The following is a 23,298-nucleotide window of genomic DNA, read 5'->3' on the forward strand; positions in this document are numbered from 1 at the left end:
CTTCAAAGATGTGTGCAAACATGCACTATTTGCTCAGAAAGCACAACAGATTGGGTTCCAGCAGATTAGATAGAAAGTCTGTGGCACATCACACCACATTGTAATGAGGAAGGAAGCTAGGAGAATTTTGGAACAGAATAGAGAAAGTTGGTTTTGGTTTTCTGACATAAACCCTTACAATAGAGTGTCATGCTGTTCCATTTGCCTGGTAAAAACTTGTGGTAAGACTATGAGGAAATGCAAATATGGGAAGTAACATCTGTAAAATCCTGTTTTAAAATCTCAGCACCATCTATACACAAAATTTGCTATGCTCTCACGCTCACTGACACAGTATATGCTGAACTTTCAATGAAAACAGGAAAAAAAACACAAATTTTATTTGCTTTGCCTTCAGTATATGTTTTTGCCTATATTTTGCTTTTCATTGAATTGCAAAAGCCTGAGGTTACATGTTTGTCTGAGTCTTCTGCTCACAATTTTTTCTCATACATACATCTAAAGTTATATTTTACCATTAGAGAAAGTGCTTCAAAGTACATACAATATGAAAACAATTTCCATCCCTCATGATATAAAGCCCGTGTTACCTACAAAGCATTGGAGAAACAGGGACAAGGTACGTTAGGATCATGTAATGATGACAGAGATTTCTAACATGGAATGTGAATAAGCCATTCTGAACATGTACTTGGAAAATTTTATATGACAATTAGTCTTACTTTTATTTTTTTAGTATTCCAAGCTCATGCAATAACAAGCCTTTAAATCAACATTCCCAGCCTGACTGGCAAGAGGTTCAGTATAGATATAATCTGAAAATTCCGTATTTGAGGAAATGCAATCTTGGTATCTGTCTGAAGTCATCTAAACAGGTAGGATGTGAGGAACAGAGGAGTTGGCGGACTCGTCATGATGTACATTCTCCCTTTGCATTGCCACCTTGAGCCTCCTTGCTGGTTATGCTATACTCACAATGTTGAATGGGAATATCCCACTTGACTTGATAAGTGCAATTATAGTTTTGTCTGCGGGTGACTGGGACTCTTTCTCCTGTATTAAAGTGCTTGCTACATATAATCTGTTAAGCTTCACACACACACACAAAAAAAGCAGAGTAAACCCCATGGGTTCAATTACAACTTTGCTTGTTTGATTTGCTCATAGGCTTCTTATAGAGACATACCAAAGTTAGCCTTAACTTTGCTTACTTAGAGAGTCAATAGTACGTAAAACAGACTATTAGAGTGCAGTTACAATACATAGTTATATTATCTGGCATAACCCATTGAAACCACAGAGTATCCCCACCAGATGTTCAGTATTTGCTTTGCTGAATTTGATGGGATTTGTAGAACTGAGTGGGTAACTTTGGGATACCTCAAAATGGCTAAACAGCTCAAGGAAATCAGAGACTGTATTTTGCCTCCTGCATTTGGCAAAAGAAAAGAATACTTACTTTTCTTTGTAGCACACCCCAAAATACTTAAAGATTATAATAATCAGAAAAATTGGGAATTTGTTCTTTCAGCTGAATAAATGCATGGCAAAAATTCCAGTTCTGTAGACTCTGCTTTTGCTCTCAGGATGCAATTTTGTGTCATGCTCTTACCACTGAAAAGAAGCACTGCATTTCTGTGATACCCAGAAAGCAAAGGCATAAGTCGTATGTAATGACTGCAGCACTTCATGCTATTTATGAAGATGTTCATCAAAATTATTTCATGTTATCAAAAAGATGCAGAGTGTCCAAAAGTACTGCTCCCGTTATAAGTTCACATTATGGGAAATATTAAGGGCTCTGTCTTCTCCTGGACAAACAGCCTCTGTAGGGTCACAAAACCCCCTAGACTGAACAGAATGACTATTACATTTCTGGGTGATGATGTGTAAGCATTCATTACACACTCTCTATGTTACTTGCTCTTTTCCTTTTCCAACCACTTTCCTGAGCAGTTTATTAGTAATACAGAGGATACAAGGTTATCAGCATTAAAATGTTATGTAGTGTACACAAGAAATCCATGTGGATTTCTGCTGAATGAGATACAGAAGACCTGCTTATCTCTTCACGTGTTTTTATTGTGTTTTTTCTTTTTCACTGTGATTTCTCTGAGACTCTGTGGTTAATGTTTCATACAGAACTCTTCTTCTAACAACATGTATCCACGTTCTCAGAGTTTCAATTGCATTCCCCTGAAATCTGTATGAAATATTCCTCTATTCTGTAGAAGCTTTATTTATATTTCTTGTCAGGCTTTTGCATGCTAGTACCAATTAAATGACGTGGTTGTGAAGGACCAATACAGAAACTGCTCCTGTTCATTTAAGGGCTGCTTAATGTTCTGCTCTCACACTGCAACTTCAGTGAAAATAATTCAAGCTTCTTAAAGACGTGATAACAAAATTTCACCCTGACTTTTATAACTGCATTATCCAGTTTCTACCAAATCAAAAACAATTTAAAAATAACATGATTCTGGAGGGGAAAAAAAAAAAGAAGTGACTCACTTTTGAAACAATATGACAACATTTTAATAAGAAACCCTGACGTCCGAAACTGAAATAAACTACACCTCTGCAAAAGAAATCATACATGTTCATAATATGAACAGAGGAATGAATAACATGAAATGAAACGTAATTTTAAAAGAATGAGCATATTTATTTCCTGTTCAAGACAGCACATCAGGATTTATAATATAAATATAAAAATTATCGCACAGTCAGCAAACTAGCTTTGTTTGGCAGCATTTTTTTTACAATATCAGTGTACAATAATATGCTCTGGCAGGTTAAACTCCACAAAATCCATGCTGTGTACCTTCTCTGTTTACATCTTACAGCAGTAAGATAATTTTTTCTGGTGTATGTATAAAACATCATACATAATACAATACATGCTTTATGAAAGCTGAAAAGAAGGAAAGAAGAGAGAACATATATCTCTTAATGCTTCCCTTACACCTATGACTCAAACAAATTTAAGTAACATATTTACTATGGCTTTACAGTCATATAACATAGGAATTTCCAAGTATGCATACAAATACATATATATTAAAAGGATTTGTTATAAATAGCTATGGACTTTATAAGTAGCTTCAAATATACAATCTTCTGTATGTCTTTGAAAAATTAATGTCCCAGTTTAGTTTATCATAAAAAAAAAAAAAAAAGAAGAGTTCATCCACAGGCAAATATTCTTAACTAGAATGTGACTCTGTGAATGTCCCAAAGAGTCTGTCCCAGTGGGTGAAGTAAGGAGCATAGTTTGACTTGAATTTCAGATGATGGAGATCGTGATGCGGTGCTCCTCCATACCAACCAAATGGCACAAGTCGGTGAGTTGACCACGGAAGGTCATATCCTGAATGGTCCTCCACTGACAGCCAGATGTTTACAAGGAAGAAAATCATTTCTGTCAAAGGATGACAACCGAGGAGCAATGGATTGATGGCAGCAAAGAATCCCAGTGACAGCAGTTCCCATACACTGGAATACTGTGTAGTGAGAGCAAATGTTGATATGTGCTTGTGATGCACCTTGTGGAAGGTCTTGTAGAGCCACGGCACTCTGTGATGAAGCAAATGCCACAGGAAATACTCAAAATCAAACAGCAGCAGGCAAATTACTACTTGCAGCAGGACTTCAGGCAGCTCTGGAGCTATCACCGGTAGATTCACTGGTTTCCAGTACCAGTGGAGAAATGTCACCGGGAAAATCCAAACCACATGGTGATACGCACTCTGAATAATGCAAGGCACCATCATTCCAAGAGTTGGATAGTTCTGTGGCTGGATTTTGTATTTTCTCAAGTTTGGCAGTCTAGTGCTGAAAAAGTCCAGTGCAATGTAGGGAAGACAGAAAGCCATGTATGCTGTAAAAGAAAACAGCACTGGAAAAAACGGTGAATTGATCAGTGGCTGTTTTGCTGCGACAAAGTCCCAAAGAAACTGAAGACACAGCCTGTCCTGTTGTCTGTCCATTGCGTAGCAGTGCAGCACTCTGTCCGGCACGCTGCAGTTCATGCTGATTGCTGTCTGAGACTCTCTAAGTCCTGCAAGCCTTTATCTAGGCTGCTCAGAGGAAAACTCCGCCCAGTCAGAAATTCTCCTTACTTAGCTTGGTAATACGTAGCGTTAAAGAGGAAGTTCCCTTTCCTGTTGTACAGAAGCGGTGTAATGCATTACAATCTCAGAACAGAATTAGCCAGCCAGGGTAATCACTGAAACTTCACAAAAGGCTTGCATGGTAGGAAAAAATTATAAATGCAAAACTCTTTATCAGTGGATTTCAGAGAAGGAGGGTAGGAATACTTTCCGCTCCACTTACTACATACACTTAAAAAACTGCTGTCTTTTACTCATTTAAGTTGTACCATCCTTTGTTATCCTTTTGCCCTTAAATGTGAGGAAACATAACCTACCATTGATTTTTTCTGCTACCAAAGATGCATTATGTACCTAAGCTCCAGGTCTGACCCACGGATGTTTTGTGGCTAATCGATGTGTGCAGACACATATTTTCCTAACAAGCCCCTTGGTATAAAATAGGCTAAGTCAAAATCTTAGTAAGACATACACTGTGCTTCCAGCCTGAATGTAGTAGCTGTGACTTATCTCAATCTACTTTTGAGGCCCTGTTCTCCACTAACCACTTGACATGACAAAATCCACTTGACTAGATGCAAAACTGAGCCAACAGACTATCCCTCATTTTCTGGGAAGAATACTAGTTACAGTGTCATTTTCCTTCCAAACAGGCACCTAACGACAATTATTATTGCATTATTATACTATTCGCTCCACAACTTAAGAGCTCTTTGAGTAATATGATAGGAATATCATCCTTCACCCAAGCATGATGCAATTCAAAGATCCACTGGTTAGAACAGTGTCCTTTAAATGATCTTCCTTTGACCGTAGGCAATCACTGAACAGAAAAAAGCTAGCAGGCTTGAGTCCCAGCATTTTAAATTTGCTAAAAGTATTTTAGGGGTAAAAGATGGAGGTCTTGATTTACTTCTAAGACATTGCTTCTCTTTGTGCTTTTTGAAAATGACGAACAAAGCTTTGAATATTTAGGGAAACAGAGTTTGCCATCAGCTTCCTATGAACTCACCTCTTTTGTAGGTACAGCATTTATTCTAATATTGGAAGTGAGCTCAACTTCCTGGATGACTTTATTAGCTTGTTCAGATGATTTTCATTCTTTGCTATTCAGAAAAGAAACCCGATGGAGATACAGGAGATGGAATTTCCTTGCTTTTAGTAACGATGCAATAGCAGTGACCTTTTCTGATCTATGTGTAGACTTTTCTTAATCCTTAAGTTTCAGTCTCTGATATTTCATCTTTGAGAAAGTCCTTCAAGTAAGTACAGATTTTGCTCCCTTCTTAGACTTCAAGTTTACTGAAACAGCAACATTATTATAATGTGTGCTATTATTCAGGTAATCATAAGTTATTTGCTGGAGACAGCTCTGGTATGGCCTTCAAAGACTCTATCTGCGGTATTTTAGAAATAGATTCAGATGTTCTGCTGGTGTGAGACTGTGCTGTTGAACTCAATGAATTCAGATTGTTGAATGTAGTGAAACTAAAACCTTGTGAGATACACTAATCTAATGGATGAAGACCTATATTCAAGAAATTCATTTCAGTCCTCTGACTATATTTTAACCTGACCTTCATTTCACAATAAGAATGTGAAAAATGCATTTGTAACTCATTCACTCTCTGGGACTGAAAATTTTATTTTAAAAGATGATTTCTGTTGATTTATGTAGTTACAATCAGATGTTAAGCCTCCCAGATGTGATACGGTTTCTATTTTATTGGGATTATGCAAGGACTGATTTTTTCCTACAACGTATTTCAAATCTGCCAAAAGGGAGATTGACAGAAATTGTTCATCTGCCCTAAAGACACTGTTCCAACTAATCCCTAATAACTACGTTGAATTCTCAAGAAGTTGTAAAACAATAATGCCTATCAGCTGAAACGTAAAGAATCAGCATTTTGCCTGCAGATTATGTCATAGAAAAGTATTCTTAAGTCCCTTAAGGAAAAATTACAGAATTTTGCAGCCTTACTGCTTATCCTGCAACATCAAGTCCAAGCAAATCGAGGACTGCAAGCAGAACTTACCTCGGTGACTGCCTGCAGCTCCGAGGCGGACAAAGCCATCAGCGGTGCACCCCATCTGCTGGTGCTCAGGAGGATGAACTCCGCTGACAAGTTTTGCCCTGCTGGGTATTGATTCGGGCTCTGGAAAGTGGATCGTCATGCATCAGAGATGGCAAATCCTTATTCTCCAGAAACTGGTTTCAAGCTCCTTGCCTTTGTCACCAAAAAGCATTTATTTCACGTTTTCGCTCCTCGAACTTAGGTTTCCTTGTCAGCGCAAGGTGAAGAAAAGACAAACTGCATGCAAATCCTTTCTGTATTTAATTCAGCAATACAACCCCAGCTTTTTTCACTCAGCTAACAATGCTGCCAAACTCTCCCATGTGTTACAGGACTCTAAATGGGTCTCTTAAAAAATCAAGACTGCTGCTCTGGAGTTTAGGTTGAAGGGCACATAGTTTGGAATGAGGCCCCGCAAAGGGTCTCAAATAGATTCCACATGAGCACAAGACACAAGCACCTACCCCAGGCTGCGCAAGGTAAACAGCAAAACACTAACAAGTGGTTAGGAGAATAAAGAAAAGTTAAGATGAGGGAAAATCAGGATCAATAGGCCGAAAGTAATCTCACAACAGCAGGGGCAAAATTTTTCTCCCTCCTGCTCTTCTCCCCCCCTCTACGGGAGAGTGCCAGAGATAAGGCATCGCCCGGTGCGTGCTGAGCCCTCTCTACCAGAGGACGGGTGCCGGGAACAGAGACCATAATTTATTGAGGACAGTGACAGGGAAGCGGGCTGGGGAGCAGAGCACAGGCGGTCCCTCCTCCCGCTAGCGAACAAGCGGCGCCACGACACGCCAAGCCCGGGGCTCCCCCCTCGGCGCGCCGCGGGGCCGCCCAGGCCGCGGCCGCCATTACCACAGCGCCCCCCGGTGCCCGCGGCACTCCCAGGCCCGGGCCCCGCAACTGGTCCCCGCGCCCTCAGGGACAGCAGCCCACGGAGGGGGACGGGAACCCCTCAGGGCTGGGGGCGTGGGTCTGTGACACGGGAGGAAAAGAAGGAGCTCTGCAGATTTGTGTCATTTTCAGCCTGTACTCCCCTCACGTCTCGGTGCGCCGAGACCCGGGTCCTGGACCCGAATCCCAAGGGACGTGAGCCTCCGCTCTCACATCCCGGGTAAGCAGCAGGAACCCAGGGCCACAACGTCAGCTGGATCCTCCGAGACACATCCTGCACACACATCCCTCTTCTGTTTTCTGTTTTGACGAAAAACTTCAGCCTAAACACAAAGTACTTAACAGAACTAACATGTTTTCCCAATCAAAATGTTTTCATACCAACATTCCACCGTCCCAACCAAGCTTTACCAAAAACTCACCAGCCAGTATGGAAGGAAAGCTTAATTAAGGATTTTTTAATAAATTCCTAACAATGCCTGGGGAGAGAAAACTGCCAGCAAATTGTTAATTCTCAAGCTTTATTAGAATGAATTTTCAAAATAATAACCATTAGGAAAAGACCCTAAAATTCTTTCATTCAAAATTCATAATTCGGTAGTGAAAAACTGATTCACACCCTCTACCACTACATGCATCCGCTTTGACTTCTCCGGAAATCGGGAAATAAAGACACTTTTCAGCTTGCTATCCTCAGAAAATAAGACTTAGGCAATCATCTTAGGCATCCTGACTACTGCTCATCCAACCAACCTTAATTTTTTATTCCATTGATGATTTCAGTGAAATCTACTTACAGGGAAGCAATCTCGGCCATATTGTATTCATAAAAAATTATCTGAAAATAAGCTACTAGAGAAGAGAGGCCATTAGCACTCATGACACAAAATGCTGCCACATGGATTTGTATTTTATAAGACATCAAAGAAAGCATATATAAATATATGCTTTAATTACAGTACAATCTTCTACTGACAGCTATGCTTTATTATCTATCAGAAAATCTATTCCTCCATCAAGATTCCTCTCATATCTTATATCAGAACCATTTGCAACTTTCTGCTAATAAAGTATTTGTGTTTCCCATATTTGTATGGCACCTTTACCATAAAGAATACTTTATACAAAACTAGTTTGTTCCCAAGCTGATTAAACTGTTTTGCTTATGGGGCCCCATTGGAGTAGGGCTGTTTTACCACCACGTTCTATGCTGCCCCACTTCCACATTGATGGAGCTGATGTATGGACTTTTGCCAGTGTTATCACCAGATACCAAATCACTACATACCATTAAAAGGCTCTGCATTGAGCTAGAACACCATTCAGTATGCACCACTACTGTACGTGCACCCTACTATCATCAGGCCTTCTGTGTGAGATGAAGTCTGAATGTATATTCAAAGTCCTGTTTAGGTTCTACTCACAACTCATGGGCAAAAACAGGTGCCCTGTCTGTGCTGTAGATCCATGAGTGAACACCCTGCTGTGCATTTGCTTCAGATGCTGACAGGTCTGAGTCTGACAATCCACCAGCTGCATGGGGCTACTGTCTCCTAGCTTAGTTTGATTACACCACTGCTCCTTATTAGATCAAGCATCTTGCTGTTCTACTCCACATTCAGAATGCATTATTTTGCACACTTCTTTCCACTGATGCCTCTCCAATTTTGTGTCATACAGTGCTCATACATAGCAGGCCAGAGACAGCACAGCAGCTCTAATTCCCATATCCATCCCTGCTCCAGCAAAGCAGAGAAGCTCCATAACGATTTTTGCATAAAGCTTCTGCTGTTCTGGGTATATTTCCAGGCACACAGGGGGTTCAGCAGCTGACAAAGCTGGCAACAAGATTTAATACAGGCCGCTATCTTAATTGTGCATCTACTGTATTTAGAATGAACAGAAAGGTATGGCCTGAGAGTGTTTATTAGTGAAGATGAAAAAGGTCAAAAGCTGGGGGTTCACACCAAATTCATGACGGAAAAGATTAGTTCCCTACCATACAATGTTATTTATGAGATTTATTTATGAGACATGCTATTTATGAGATTACTAGACAGTCAGTAATTACCCAAGGTTTAAGAATGTGACCCAAGCAGCTTTCCACTGTGTCAGTAGTTTGAATGGAACCATTCACCTGGAGGCTTAGAAAATGCCTCAGTCTTGTGAGCAGTTACTTATAGTTTGTACCTTACCTAGAAGTCTCAGAAAAATCTTTTGAAACAAAACAAGTGGCCTTTGAGGTTTAGGCAAAGCTTCTTTCAGGAAAGAAGTAAAATCGCCAAGTAAAATCCCATTTTATTTTTTTATTGTACTTGTTCTACGGATGAATAGTTGTGAAAAATAGACTTGGCTCTCTGGACTTTGTCCCAAAGACTCACATGCATTCATGAAACAAGAAGTGAAACAGAGCACATCACTCCAAACTCCAACCAGGTCTCTCACATTTATTGAAATACCTCAAGCTTAATAAACATGATGCACGTGGCTCTTGCTGTATCACATACCACCACAACTGCAAAGTTAGCCGCTTTGGATTCTTACAGTCTTCCTTCCAGCATAGCAATATGGAGCAAATATGACTGCTATAAAGCAAACTTAAAGGTCCTGCTAGGAATCACATCTGCAATACCATGAACCACTTTTTCCTTTAACAAAGCCTGAGGACTCCCTGAGTCTGAATTAGGAGTTTAAAAAGAAAAAAAAAAATTATGGCTTATGCATTTTTCTCTTACAAAAAAAGGCTGCCACAGTTTAAACTGTACTATTTTCTATGACATATAGAAAAGTCTTTTGTTCCTGTTAGGATTACTAACAGAGGTCTGGATTGAACTCCACCTCTGGCACAGAAATTTTCATCTGGACTGAGGCAATTGACTCCGGAGATTGTTCATACACCTACGTTAGGCATTGAACTTACGTGCAATTCAGAGGAGCCGAAGTCCTCTGTGCAGTCAATGGAGAGAGCAAGGCACCTACATCAGAGAAGGTTATGGCTCCAAAGCCAGGCCCCTAAAGCAGATGTGAATCCTCTTCCCCCATTAAATGGGGGCTTAGCCCCATTCTAAAGTAGAAGCTGAGACAAATGAAAATTGCCATAAATACTGCTAGGCTTCTCCAGGTTATTGTATGGTGAACATAATGGTGGCAAGCACCATATAAGCAGCTAAAAAGTAAACAGATCTGCAAACCAGCAGAAGATTAACGGGAAGAGTCCATGCAAATTAAGTCACTCAAGCTATAGAACAAGCATTGGCCCTTCCCTGGCCAGTAGTATACTGGGGGGAGCTTGTTTTCTAGTGGTCAGTGCAAACAAAACACAAGTATGTTATGTTATTCTCCTTGAAAGTCGCAACCTATTGACAAAGCTAACAAGAAGTGGTATTTCTTTTAACTGCTTCTCTTGTTCCAGAAATCTTCAAGGGAAAATAATGATCCTTATCCACAGTTGTCATGTGGAACACGAAAGGCTTCAAGGATACTGCTGAAATCAAGAAAAATGCAGTAATGAATCAGTTCCAAAACAGGAGGTTTCAACTGAAAGTGGTGATCTTCTCTGGCTTCAAGACAACTCTTCTGCGCAATGTTGAAAAAAAAAAAAAAAGTAATCTGATGTAGCTAGCCTGCGAGTGATGGCTAAAATAATGCAGCAGGAAGTCACTAAGTGCTTTTTAAAGTACCAGCACCAAATAGGGTCACTGCAGTACAAGGCATACTTCTGAAAGGTACTCAGAAATAGCAATGTACTGAGAAATGGCAGTGCTTTATGCAGAGCAAACCAGTTTTATTGTCAAGCACCTGAGGTGCTCAGTGGACTAGCTTGTCTTTCAGACATGTCACTAAATCTATATGCACATGAAATACTGCTTTTGTGCAAAGTCGCACTGCTGGTTTTTTTGGGGATACCAAGCTGCTGTGTGCAAAATCAGCAGGCTATACTGAGGATTTGTGCAGGAGAGAGAAATAATGCTGAGAAAAACAAATCACATACAAATCCAATTCAGTAGTCATCGCTGGCATTTCAGAAATGCATCATAAATAAGCAATGTAGCATTACTGCCAGAAAAGCATATGCTTCAGAAAAAAATAACTTCTGATGAACTAATACTCTGAAACACCATGAGGGTTTAGACATATTTCCTCATCATGTTAATTATTTCATTATACATGCGGTAAGGTGCATCAAGGCCCCAGATGAAATCCAGGTGTTCCCATTCTGGAATGTTTTTGTGGTAAACCAAGTTTGTGATCTGAGTGAGCAGCATAGCAACATCCTTTGGGTCCGCCAGCCAGTCCTGTCCACCAGTCCACACGGCAGTTGGTACAGTCATCTCCTTTACTTTGTAGAAAGGGGGAGTAGACTGAGGAGTGAAAAAGTGAAAACAAAAGCGTTAGAAAGAACAACTCTCTAGCATGGTGCTAAACTGCAGTGCAGTATACTAGCAACTGCGAGAAGAATGTGTTAGATTCTGATTTTTTCTTTTGCTCTTGGACAACCAGAGATGTAGATAGAGTCCTGACTTTCAAGAAAAAAATGTAATTCCAAAGAGTCCTGCAATATTGTAGTGTGCACAGCAGTAAAGATGTGGCTTGGTGAGTTTACAAGATAGCAGGAAGGACTACTGTGTAGTGGGAGCTCTCAGAGAATGCATCGCATTTAGGTATTTCTAACCCCTAATCAAACACTAAGAACGATTCCACCTCTGAAAGGAAGATACAGCAGTATTTCCCTGTCGCTAAAGTGACAAGGGGCAAAATATTTTTAGTACTGCACTCAGCAATTTAGAAACAAACACAGGTGGAGATTAAGCAAGATGAAGATAAGCAATACACATGAATTGACAGTATGTTCCTTCTTGTGAGAAGTGCACTGGGACCTCATGACCTAGGCAGACAGGACCTGAACTAAATCTTAGCAAAAGGATCACCCTCAAGAAACACTGTGCCACCACACAACTTTGTATCTGAGCACGGACTCCACATTTAGGACTACCTCAGAGCTTCATGGTCCTTTATGCACGTAGTAAAAATACAACACTCAGAGAAGTGCCCAAAGACTTTTTTCTTGTGTGTCACTCAAAAATTTTAACAGATCCACAAAAGATGTCTACCTGGTTGTAGTGAGCCATATTTGCAGCCTTGCTTCCCCAGTCATAAGCTTTGAGTTCCCCAGACTTCACAGCCTAGAAATGAACAAATATTCACACACAAAGAAAAAACAGAACACTTTTATCGAAGGAGCAAAAAAGCCTATGTCAGCTGGAGAACTGGCGAAGGCAATTGACACAAGAACCACTGAAATGCCAACTACTAGCATAAGAAGTATCACTGCTTTACCAGCATCACGGGAGCGGGAAACATTAACATTCAGTACCATCAGACCATGTCACATCCCTTAAGATTCCACACTCTTTCGTAACAACAGTAGGAAACACTAAGGAAAACAATTTCCAGAATCCAAATCCAGATCCAGAATGCGTCAGCTTCATGTTTACTTCTGCAATATTTACATAGCTGTCTAAATATATAAGAACACAGCAATTGAGTTTTCTTATAAATACTACGCTGTATAATTCACCACCTACTTTTTTTTTTCCCTGAAATAGCAGTCCATGTAGCAGGGATTTGGGAAAATGGGGAAAAAGAGATCCACATAAATGTCCTCTCAGCCAACACTTAAACAGCTACGTACAGCACAACAGATTGTTTCCGAATGGATGAACAAGTTCCACTATAAGATCACAAGGAGCGCTGATGACTGCTTTCATGGCTAATGTCTCCCCTTATTTGCCAGCATATAGATGTGCCTTTTGAGCAAGCCTCAGGCACGGTAGCATCACAAGCATAAAATAATTGTGTATCGAGGTAAAGTTCACAATATACTAATAAAATACAAAATGAAGCCAAACAGAAAATAGAAAGCCTGCTACTTTTCTCTGGCTAAAAATACAATGAGAAAGAGGTCTGCTGAAAGGGGAACAAATACTTGTTACAGCATCTCTCTGAGTTAAGTTATTCCGCTTTTTTTTTTTCCTGAAGTACTTAAAGTTAGCATTTATTCAAAGAAATAGGAAAGAGGTGAGCCAACCGTAAGGTCAGTATAATCAAAGCAGCTGCAGTGAACAGCTGCCACTCTGACAATTAGCAGTTCCAGAATTTCATCTGGGCTACACTAGATATGTATTTTGACATTTTATTCCATGTAAATATCAGAGATGTCATTCTACAAACAAGATAAGAGTCACGGACATCTGAGATCCTGGAGCTTACCTGGGTCCAGTGGATCATGTTCTGTACAGACGTTCCCGCAGGGCAATGTGTTGAATACACATCCACACGGCTCTGCAACAAGATAATTAACGTGGTTTACTCCTCATAGTGCAACAGTTCTACCCATTTTTGCTTCTTGAACAACTAACAGAAAATTTTCCATTCCTCTTAAAACTGTTCTGAAAAAGAAGTTAACTGGTGCCACACATACAGATGAGGTAAAAGGTTCTAATGTTTTGGGGATTGCTTACAATTAACCGCAGAAATTTAAATATGAATTTTAAATCTAACAATGACATTCTAAATATATAAAAAATACTTAAGGACTATCTTTTTAAAAGTGCTAATATTTTAAGAATTGGGAACATAGTAAACAATATTTAGATGGACCTCCACAGAAACCTAGACCCTACTCTACATCTAAACTAGAAGTTGTCAGTTCACAGTGATTCAAAACTTCATACACCCTGACTTTAAAAGTACATGATACCCAGGGGAAACTTAAATCCTGACAGAAAAAAAAAAAAGAAGATACACAAAACCATGAAAACTCTACGCGCTGGGCAAGAAAAAATATATTAAAAGAAGTACTATCACATTGATGTAAAATATATATTTTTTTTTTTTTTGCACACAGTGAATAGTTAAAAAAAAATGCTAATTCCATCTCACTGCAATTAAAAAAATCCTCAGCCTTCTTCTACCTGTGGGTAAGCTGATACCAGCTTCTACTGATTTCAGGGACATAGAAACACTAAGCATCATCATTTAAAAAAAAAAAAAAAAAAAGAGCAGTCTCATGCCAATTGCTGTTAACTAGCTTTTAGACAACAGAACAAATCCTATGGACGAGTCCTCTCGAACTAGGACCACAAATAAAGGTATCAGCAGGGACAGAAGCTGCTCCCAGAGAAAGCAATTTTATATGCCCACCAAGAGACCAAAAAACTTCAGCAGTTCTGTTGACAGACGCAGAAAACACTGCTCCAACAGATCTAAATTAATTTTAGTTTTCTAGTATCTTTTTTGAAGGTTAATTCTATCCATTCCAACCGGGCAACTACATCTACATCAAGGAAAGATATTCATCCTAACTCAGTATAATGAAGAAGGCTTTTTTTTTCTAATTACATATAAAGAACCATCAGTACAATCATACAGCCAATACTGCATTAAGAGTTCACAATAACTTAACTATCAAAGTCACCAAAACACACCATATTCAAGTTTCTCTCATTAAAGCCACACAGAAGAAAGAATATGTTGCCACAAAGGTCATCGAGTATTCTGTGGGTGCAAACATGGGTAGCAAGCCACTTCAGCCAAAAATTCTGAGGAAGGAATTGTTTCTTTCCAAACATGTCCTGCAAAATAACAGACACATAGGACAAACATGTAATTGCATAGAATCACCTGGTTTTACTTTTCATACTACAGCATTCTTCAGGTAGTTACTTCCATTTGCAGTGGTGATAGGTAAGTTAAGTCATTTTCATATGACGTATTCCCTTATCAACCTTTGTTTACAGTCCAATGGGAAGGTCAGGGTTAGTGCTTCTGCTACAAATGATGCAGTCAATTACCGCCCACAAAAAGTATGTGGGAACTGGGGCAATCACTCAAGAATTTCAAAGCTAATCTCAGTTTTAAATTCAGTATTTTATAGGAGTACTGTAGAGCTTCTTGTCATCAGAATTGTTTAAGGTTAAAATATTCTAAGCTGCACCTGCTGGTAAATGGCTCTGTACTTGCAACTTCCTCTCTTCAAACCATGGAAGAAAAACCAGATGCATGAGCTGTGGTGGCCACTTCCTTTTGGTGGGTATTTTTAAACACAGCTAAGGATTTGAAAACAGCCGACTGAGCGCTTCCGTAGAAAGTGACAGCTCTTCAAGGATATGACTGACCCCCAGGCTGCCATACACTTGTACACTGCAGTTTTTTTGCAAGTCATCGTGAGAATCAAGTTCCCCGGCACAACATGACCATGCCACAAGGCACTGATCAGCTACCATCCTCATCAGACAAAGCTCATTACACGAGCAACAGGAGATCACAATTGTTAGCACCGCTTTTCTGTTAACTCCCTTTGGAGAGGGGAACAAATAATGCACAAGGACATGCATTAAATCTGTACAAGGTACATCAGGGAAGGGTTTATCTCATAGGACAAACAGGTCTGTGTGGAAAGCACCGTGGGTGGTGTAAAGAAATGCTAGTGTTAAAAGTGACACACAGCAGGATGTTCACAATGTCTGACTCCAGGCACTTATTGCAGCCTGCCAATCTGCCTACGTTCCCCTTGCTGTTAATGGTGAAAGGTAAACTCATTCAGAGAATGATTCATAGCATCTAAATAAAGCTGCTGCACTTAATCACGCTCTGGTGGATCCTCTTCCAATATTAAATAAAAATAAATCTGAAATAAATCTGTTAAAGTTCACGACAATTCAAAAAGAATTCTATATAAAGCTAACACGTGACTCTTCTAAAACAGACCAACTATTTAAGTAAATGTGTGATTTCTGTAGCCTGAATTCTAGAAATTTGTAACTGAAAAAACATAACTTTATTCCACCTATTAAGTTGTGCTTGTAAAGTACTACTTGACACGGATGCAAATTGTCTCATTAGACAGTAGTAAAACCAGAGAAACCACTGCTGACTTCCATAGCATTATGCTGGAAAAACTGGCCCAGCGTTCTTGTGGGACATGTTCATCTCTAATCCACAGCTATTACCATTATTTGCTATGCTGTTTTCAACCAGAGAGGGACGCCCTTCGTTCGCCTTAAAATTTATACATTCAAACACAAACCTTGAGAAGCAGCTCAGGAAACACTCCCAGTTTTGTCAGAGGGCTAGTAGCAAACTTGACTGTAGCTACTGGTGCCAAGGCAAAGAACATTTTGATTTTCTTAGCCAGCTGTGGCAAAGTTGAAAAAGCAATGAAAGCTGTGAACAATATGAGAATAATTAGCAAACCTCATCACTGACACAAGATATATGAGAATTTTATTTGGTGATTTTACAAAATTTAAGATGTTATGTGCAAAATGATTTTTAGATTAATAGATTGACTGTTGTCTCTAGGACCAGTTTAGATATTTCAAATTAATCTAGTTACTACAAAACACAAATTAAACTAGGCATATCAAGAGGATTTATTTTCTTCTGAAAAACAAGTCCATGCTAACTAATCCAACACTATTCTTGTTCTTTCTGTTTGCAGGTCTAAAAGCACCTGATGCAGACCTTACATATAGTAAATGACAATTTCTATTCTACACATACATAATGATTCTAGATTATTATGTGTAGCTCGAAGTATTTAACAGAAACTGTACTGACAGCTATCTGTGACTTCAATTTTTCATTTCAACAGCTTCCCACTTTAAGCAAGCACAGAGAAGTTAATTCTTTTATTTTTAATGTTGATGAATATTTCAGAAACCAGTTGAAAAACAGAAGCAGTAGATTTCTGAAGTTCTTTTCATCATTAACCCACACATATAGAACTTGATACCATTTCAACTGCAGCATGTTCTAATGAATGCATCTCTTCACATACCCATGGTGGTGCCCTGGGAATGGCCAACGTAAAATACTTGTTCCTGGCCAGTTTTCTTCAAAATGAAGTCCACCGAGGCTGGAATGTCATATTTAGCCATTTCATCAAAGCTACAAAGCAAAGATAAAATTATCAGTGTGTTACAGCTGCATGGAACTTTATTGCACTGAAGATCACTTGTCTGGACATAAAGCACACCTGCCTTTGGATGAAGCAGTACACCCTGGTGATTAAGTCGACACATCAAGCACTGCTGAAAGCAATTACTGTTCTACTGACCATCTATGAAAGCTGTCTCAGGACACCATACTGACTATAAAGCTCCCCTTTGCTACCCCTACGTATGTGACAGCACACGTAACCAGAAAGTATCTTGTACATTCACATCGTGACTGAACTGAGATGATGAGCAAAGACAGGAAGAGAAGCGTGCTCACAAACAGCACGTGAAGCTTCCCTACAAAGATGAGCATACCTGAAAACCCAGAATTCTTCCTGCTTCACTGTGAAGTGTATATGCTTCCTGGACCAGGTGTTCCCTCTGCTGTTTCCCAGCCATACATCATAGCCAGCGTCTGCCAGCATAAAGCCAAGGCTATTGTAATCCAAGTTTGTGATCCAGTTGCTGCCATCAGCAAGTAAACCGTGCTGCAGAAACACAGCAGGCCTTGGACCTGAAAAACAACGCATTTATTATAGCTTCCTGTTCATCTGGAATAGAACGCCTGAGAGAAATTCAGGTGAGTTATGTCTGCTTCAGATCTGAATATCTAATCTACTTGATTTAATCTACTAAGGTTAGCAGTACCAACATTATCTCTGTCCAACACCATTCTGTTAGCAAAGCTCTGGCAGAACCTGAAAAGCAGCGTGGATAGACAACAAGGAACCCCATGTTCCAAAGGCCTTTCTTCCCTTGGCTTAAGTAGTTAAAAGAACCACAGTGAAGACCCACATGAAATTTAGGAAGGTTCTCTCCTGACTCTCCTACTGCAAAAAGAGAAATGAAACCTTTATTTGGAATACAGATTAAAAAATGGAAGGCTCCTGCTGAAGGAAGATAAAATGACATATAATCCTTCAGGAGGAAAACGAACTTCAAAAATTCTAAAGACCTACCTCGAGATCAGGCAGTATCAAAGGTGACATTTTCCCCGCATTAATAACTGAAATCTGATACGTGGTAATTTTAGCTCAATGACAGAAATTACTCAGGAATTTACCTCCTCCAATGAGGGATCATTCCACTACAATTTCAATGGAGAAAACATTGAGTCAGTTTACTAAAGTGGACTTAGATCTTTCAGCAAAAGCATCCAAATCACAACTAGACCCTATATTCTATGTCATGGCCATAAGAGTTTGCCGTGGGTTCCATAAATCCAAATTCACAAGATTCCTCCCTGCTGGCAGCCTTTATAGCTGTGACAATGAAACTTTTTGGTGCCTGCTTTTCCCACTTTGTTAAAAAATAAAAAAATAAAATTGTAGTGCACTGTCCATGGAATCACAGCAAGTTTCCGGCAGTGTCAGACTAGCACAAGAGACAGTATAATTCAACACTATTTTTTAGTGCACTGTGGTAAATGATTTATGAACATTTATGAATTGTGGCATTGCTTTATGAACAGAGTGCGTGATTTTTGAGCCTAACATTAAATTTGTTTTCTGTAATGATCACTTTTGCTTTATACTTTCTTCCCTTTTACTAAACTCAGGCCAACCAACTTCTTCTTTTTTGAAGAAGCAGCTCTCCTCAAACCACTACTCGCGTGTTTTGTAACACAGAAAGAAGAAACTGCCTAAATCCTTTAATGCTTTAACTGTCCTCCTATTCACCACCAATTTCTGAATTTCTGCCAGTTCCCTTTTCACTTCACCAAGCACATGACTCGTATCATCACAAGGCAAACTGACTTGGACAATAACAATTTTGTATCACATCTAATCCAAAAAAAACCTAAAGCAAATAAAGAGGGTAAGGACTTAAACCACCCTTTCGTGTATATAATATTTTGTTCTCATCACACACAACCCAGATCTAAATGGAAAATATATTTCCCAATTTAATCCCTTTCATTCTTACCATCATGTTCTTGTTTAGTGTTTCATCAACAACATCTTTCATTAAGACAGTTAAAACTAATTCCTATTAAAAATGAGAAAGTCACTGATTTTTTGCTTTTAGGATCTAGTCATTTTTCCATTTTTTTTGAGCTGAGGAACTATAGGTCTTGTTCCAAAACATCATGTGATACGTAACTCCAAGGGATCCTATTCACATTAAGCAGGTATTGCAAAAGAATTATGGCATACATACGCTAAGTCAGCAGTAACACAACATTGGTATCTTTCTGGGAAAAGATACCAAGTCTATAAAAACTTAAGATCAACATGAACTTTGAAATCTTCATTCTTCTAGGAGATCATACTTCCCCAAATGTGCTCAGTAATCCTTGTTTTTAAAATTAAGGCACTTTGCAAAACATGAACTTGGGGTCGAGGGTGTGGCAAGGGGAATGTGGAGAATTCCCACAAGTCAGGAAACTTCTGTTTGCTTATGTCATAGATGAAGGATTTGACAAAATCAGCATGTTCAAAGGCAGTCTTTTTCCTGTGGCTTCTCTGAAATTTTTAAGGACAAAGACACCTGCCAGATTTGACTGGCCTCGTCCATACCGATCTTTACACACCAACCTTGTGAATGGCAGCATGTAGTGCAAACACCCTCGCTCATGCCAAACCAATAGTTAAGGTCGGAAAGACTGCTGCTTGGCCTTTGGCAAAGGAGAGGATTTTTCCACGGGTCTTGTTCGCACCCAAGGCTATAGGGCATAGCCTTGAGTGCCATGTTTTTACCTCTCAAAGGTTCTGAGGTAGTCTTTAGGACATGTACAGCTCCTATATAAAGTGGCTGCTGTTGCATGCATGGAATTGTTGGTAAGATCTTTTATAATGGGTGGTGACATGATACCAAATTCCGCGACTGCTGTTCAGATGTACTGCTATTTCTGTATGCAGTGCAAGATGACAGCAAGCCAAAGGCCATCCATCTCTCTTCTTCCAAATACATTTATCTCATTTTTAAAGCATTCCATCCTTCAGTCCTTGCAAAAACCTTTGCCTGTATCATGCTTGTAAGTCTCAGCTTACATTCCCTTTACACTTCCCCTCTGCCACCTCAATACCTGAACACCCCCTGCATCCCTTCCATGGTTTTATGTCATCTTTTTCAGTATTTCCTACAGCTTGTGACAGTGGTCTGGTGGCATATGCCAATTCCCCTTCCAGTTTCCCCATCAAATCACAGACATAAAACAACCTCATCTGGGCTGACTGCTGCCAACAACCTGTTACATATCCTACTTTGCAATATATTTTTGAAAGTATTGTCCTCAAGATGCTCTCAGGGGGTTTTCTCTTATTATAGTATTTTATCTATTTAACCAGCCGTGTACTGTGTACAAAATGACACCACAACAGTAGACAGCATTGCTCTAGCTTGTAACTTACTGCAAGGGCAACTTCAAAGGTTGTAATTAACAAAGTAAATTTTTTTTTCCAGAAATCAGGCAGTAATTATTTTGTGAACATTCCAGTGAGAACTCTTATACTTTACTTATATTTCATGAAAAGAGGCATACTAACTGCCCTTACTTCTGAAAGCTCTCAGGCATTTTAAACAAGCTTCTTTTTTAATGAAAAGGTGTATTTAAATACGTTTTGAAACAATGCAACAATGGTATAATCAATCTCTTTTCAAGATACTTTGTTACTTTAAAAAAAAAATCTTAACCCTTATTTTGCACTTACTAGAAATTTGATGCCCCTCAGCCCTGCAAACAAAATCAAACACTAAGGGGTGTGTATTAATGTCACAAAATGGGAGCACTAGAAAAATATAGTTTTCTAACTCCTTCTCTCTTCTTTTACTCAAGTCGCTCTACATGTGCCTGAATTATTCTGGTCATAACATTCACCAGTCACCTAACTGCACAAGTTATAGTCTTTAATTTTTCTGGGTTATTATAGGAACAGAAATTCTGTAAATGAAGGAGAGTTTTTTCATGACTTTCCATTTTTCCAAGCAGAAATCAACCTTACCTTTGCTCCACCCTGGACCTTTTCTTCCATAAGGAATTCTGTTAATGGAAAGGATATAGCCATCTTCTGTTGTCACTTCATACTCCTCACTAGGATATCCTCTGAAGATAATAATTTTACTCTGAAGAAAGAAAAGAAATCACCCTGAAGTCAGACTCTCAGCCTCCTTCACTCATTAACATGTTCAAAGTACTCTGCGTTCCTTTCACAGACATCAAAGTGAAATCAAAGGATGTGGTAGGAATGTGCCATAACCATTCATCTATTCGATGCAGACAGGTTCTCTCCTGCAATTTACCCTGGATAGGAACTAGTCAGAGCACAAACTTTAACCTAGGAGAACTCCCTAACCTGTCCCCATCCATATCTGTCAGGTTAGTTACCTGAGCACCACTTCCAATGATAAAGGAGATTGCAAAATTGAAAAGGAGATTATGGTGACAGGACAAAACACTGAGACAGAAATGGTAGGCAAAAAATGAAATTTGTTCCCAGGAAGATTAGTATCTTCCAATAACAACCAAGTGCTCACAACATTTGGTATCACAGTGGCATACTGAGGGATGAGAAGGAGGGAATAACCCTGTTTGGGCACTGGAACGGGCTCCCCAGGGCAGTGGTCACGGCACCAAATCTGCCAGAGCTCAAGAAGCATTTGGACAATGCTCTCAGACACACGGCCTGATTTTTGGGTGGTCCTGTGCGAAGCCACGAGTTGGACTCTGTGATCCTTGTGGGTCCCTTCCAATTCGGGGTATTGCGTGGTTCTATGATTCCATGCAGAGTTCATCTCTCTTCTGAAGGAGAAGACTTCCTCAAAGACATTTCAGATTTGTACACAAAATTGATGACTGAGTTAGTGTCATCATGTCCTCTGCGTAACATTTAGGCAATGTGCTGAAACAAATCCACTAACGGAGCTGCTTTAAAACACTAAGATCACAATCCTCACACGCATGAGCCACCGATATTGCTGCCTACACCTGCAGTTTTGTGTGCCATTTCTTACTCAGCATTCTCCTAAAATCTTCCGTGTATTGCACAGCTTTTAACTGAACTTCCTGACAAGCCAAAGAAGAAAATAATAAAACCACGACACTTGTTTTAATACTGTAATTTCATTAACAGATGCATCCCCCATCTCTTATGTCTCAAGCTTTACGTTAATTTCACTTCTTCCATCTGTAACTCCACTAGGCCAATGAACTTGCTATTTGTTTTTGACTCCAGTTACGCTTTGAGAAAATGTCAGAAATGCAAGACACGACTAGAATTCTACTGGCAGGCTGCCGGGCAAGGAGGAGAGGGGCACTTACACAAACCACGCTATTTCTCTTAGCCAAATCTTCAATAGTTAACAGCGACATCAACGTTCCAAAGCGATTTTAAGACTAAATTCCATTCGAATTCCATTAACCTTAGGCTGACTGACCAGTCTGAAGCCCCAAACCGTGCTCTAGGTGACACTAAACACCCCGTCAGGCCCGGCTCTGGCACCGCCGGGCTCCCCGTGCCCCCCAGCGACTCACGATGTTCATGTTGGTCTCGGGGTCCACGTTTCTCCGCCCGCCGGCGAACGCGCCCGAAACAACGGCGCTGTGGAGGAGGAGGGCGGCGAGCACCAAGCCCCGCATCCTGGCCTGGCACGGCTCGGCACGGCTCGGCACGGCTCGGAGCTGAGCACGGCTCTCCCGCCGCCGGCTTATGTTCCGCCTCCGCCGAGCCCCGCGGCCGGCACGGCACCGCGTGACGGGGCGGGGGCGGCCGCCCTCCTGACGGGCGTCGTCCGGCCCCGAGGGGCTGAGGGAGCGCGGCCGAGCCCGGCGGGCAGGGCGCTGCCCCCGCCGCGTCCCGCAGCCCCGCCGCCGCCCCTCCCCGCCCGGCCGCGGCCCCCCGCGGCCCCCCGCTCCCCGGCCGGCGGAGCGCGGCGGGAGGAGGGCGCTGGGTGGCGGCGGCGCTCAGGCGATGCGGCGCGGCCTATCGGCAGCGGCCGGCCGCCCAGCCCGCCCCACCGAGCGCCGTTTCTCAGTGTTTTGGCCCCTTGTTGTTTTTGTTTCCTGCGCTCCAGCACCTGCTCGTCATCTGACTGAGACATTAGTCCTCGCAGTTCTGCTTGCTGCACCGATTGACCCCTCAGAGCCCGGGCGTAACCGCACTCAGCGCCACGAAGGGCGAGCGGGTCATTCCGAAGGACTATGAGACGTTGTCGACAAGCGCTGTGCACACACAAAAAGAAATCATCTATCCATCATTGCTGAGCATAAACTAA

General features: G+C 40.7%; 2 protein-coding genes across 2 annotated transcripts; both read right to left on the reverse strand.

The window, feature by feature from the left end:
- Positions 1 to 2,644: 2,644 nt before the first annotated feature.
- On the reverse strand, positions 2,645 to 4,152 carry CH25H (cholesterol 25-hydroxylase). Its single transcript, XM_083843959.1, has one exon. It carries the CDS (start codon positions 4,029 to 4,031, stop codon positions 3,207 to 3,209), a length of 825 nt encoding a protein of 274 aa, XP_083700085.1. The 5' UTR covers positions 4,032 to 4,152; the 3' UTR covers positions 2,645 to 3,206.
- A 5,208-nt stretch (positions 4,153 to 9,360) lies between these two features.
- On the reverse strand, positions 9,361 to 22,931 carry LIPA (lipase A, lysosomal acid type). The gene is made up of 9 exons (XM_083843958.1): positions 22,559 to 22,931; positions 21,030 to 21,150; positions 17,401 to 17,599; positions 16,926 to 17,035; positions 16,173 to 16,309; positions 14,572 to 14,718; positions 13,355 to 13,426; positions 12,196 to 12,267; positions 9,361 to 11,445 (listed from the first exon to the last, which is right to left on the reverse strand). Exons 1-9 carry the CDS (start codon positions 22,661 to 22,663, stop codon positions 11,212 to 11,214), a joined length of 1,197 nt encoding a protein of 398 aa, XP_083700084.1. The 5' UTR covers positions 22,664 to 22,931; the 3' UTR covers positions 9,361 to 11,211.
- Between the last annotated feature and the right edge of the window lie 367 nt (positions 22,932 to 23,298).

This window comes from Anser anser, assembly GCF_964211835.1.
Source record: "Anser anser genome assembly, chromosome: 7".
Classification (NCBI taxonomy): Eukaryota; Metazoa; Chordata; class Aves; order Anseriformes; family Anatidae; genus Anser; species Anser anser.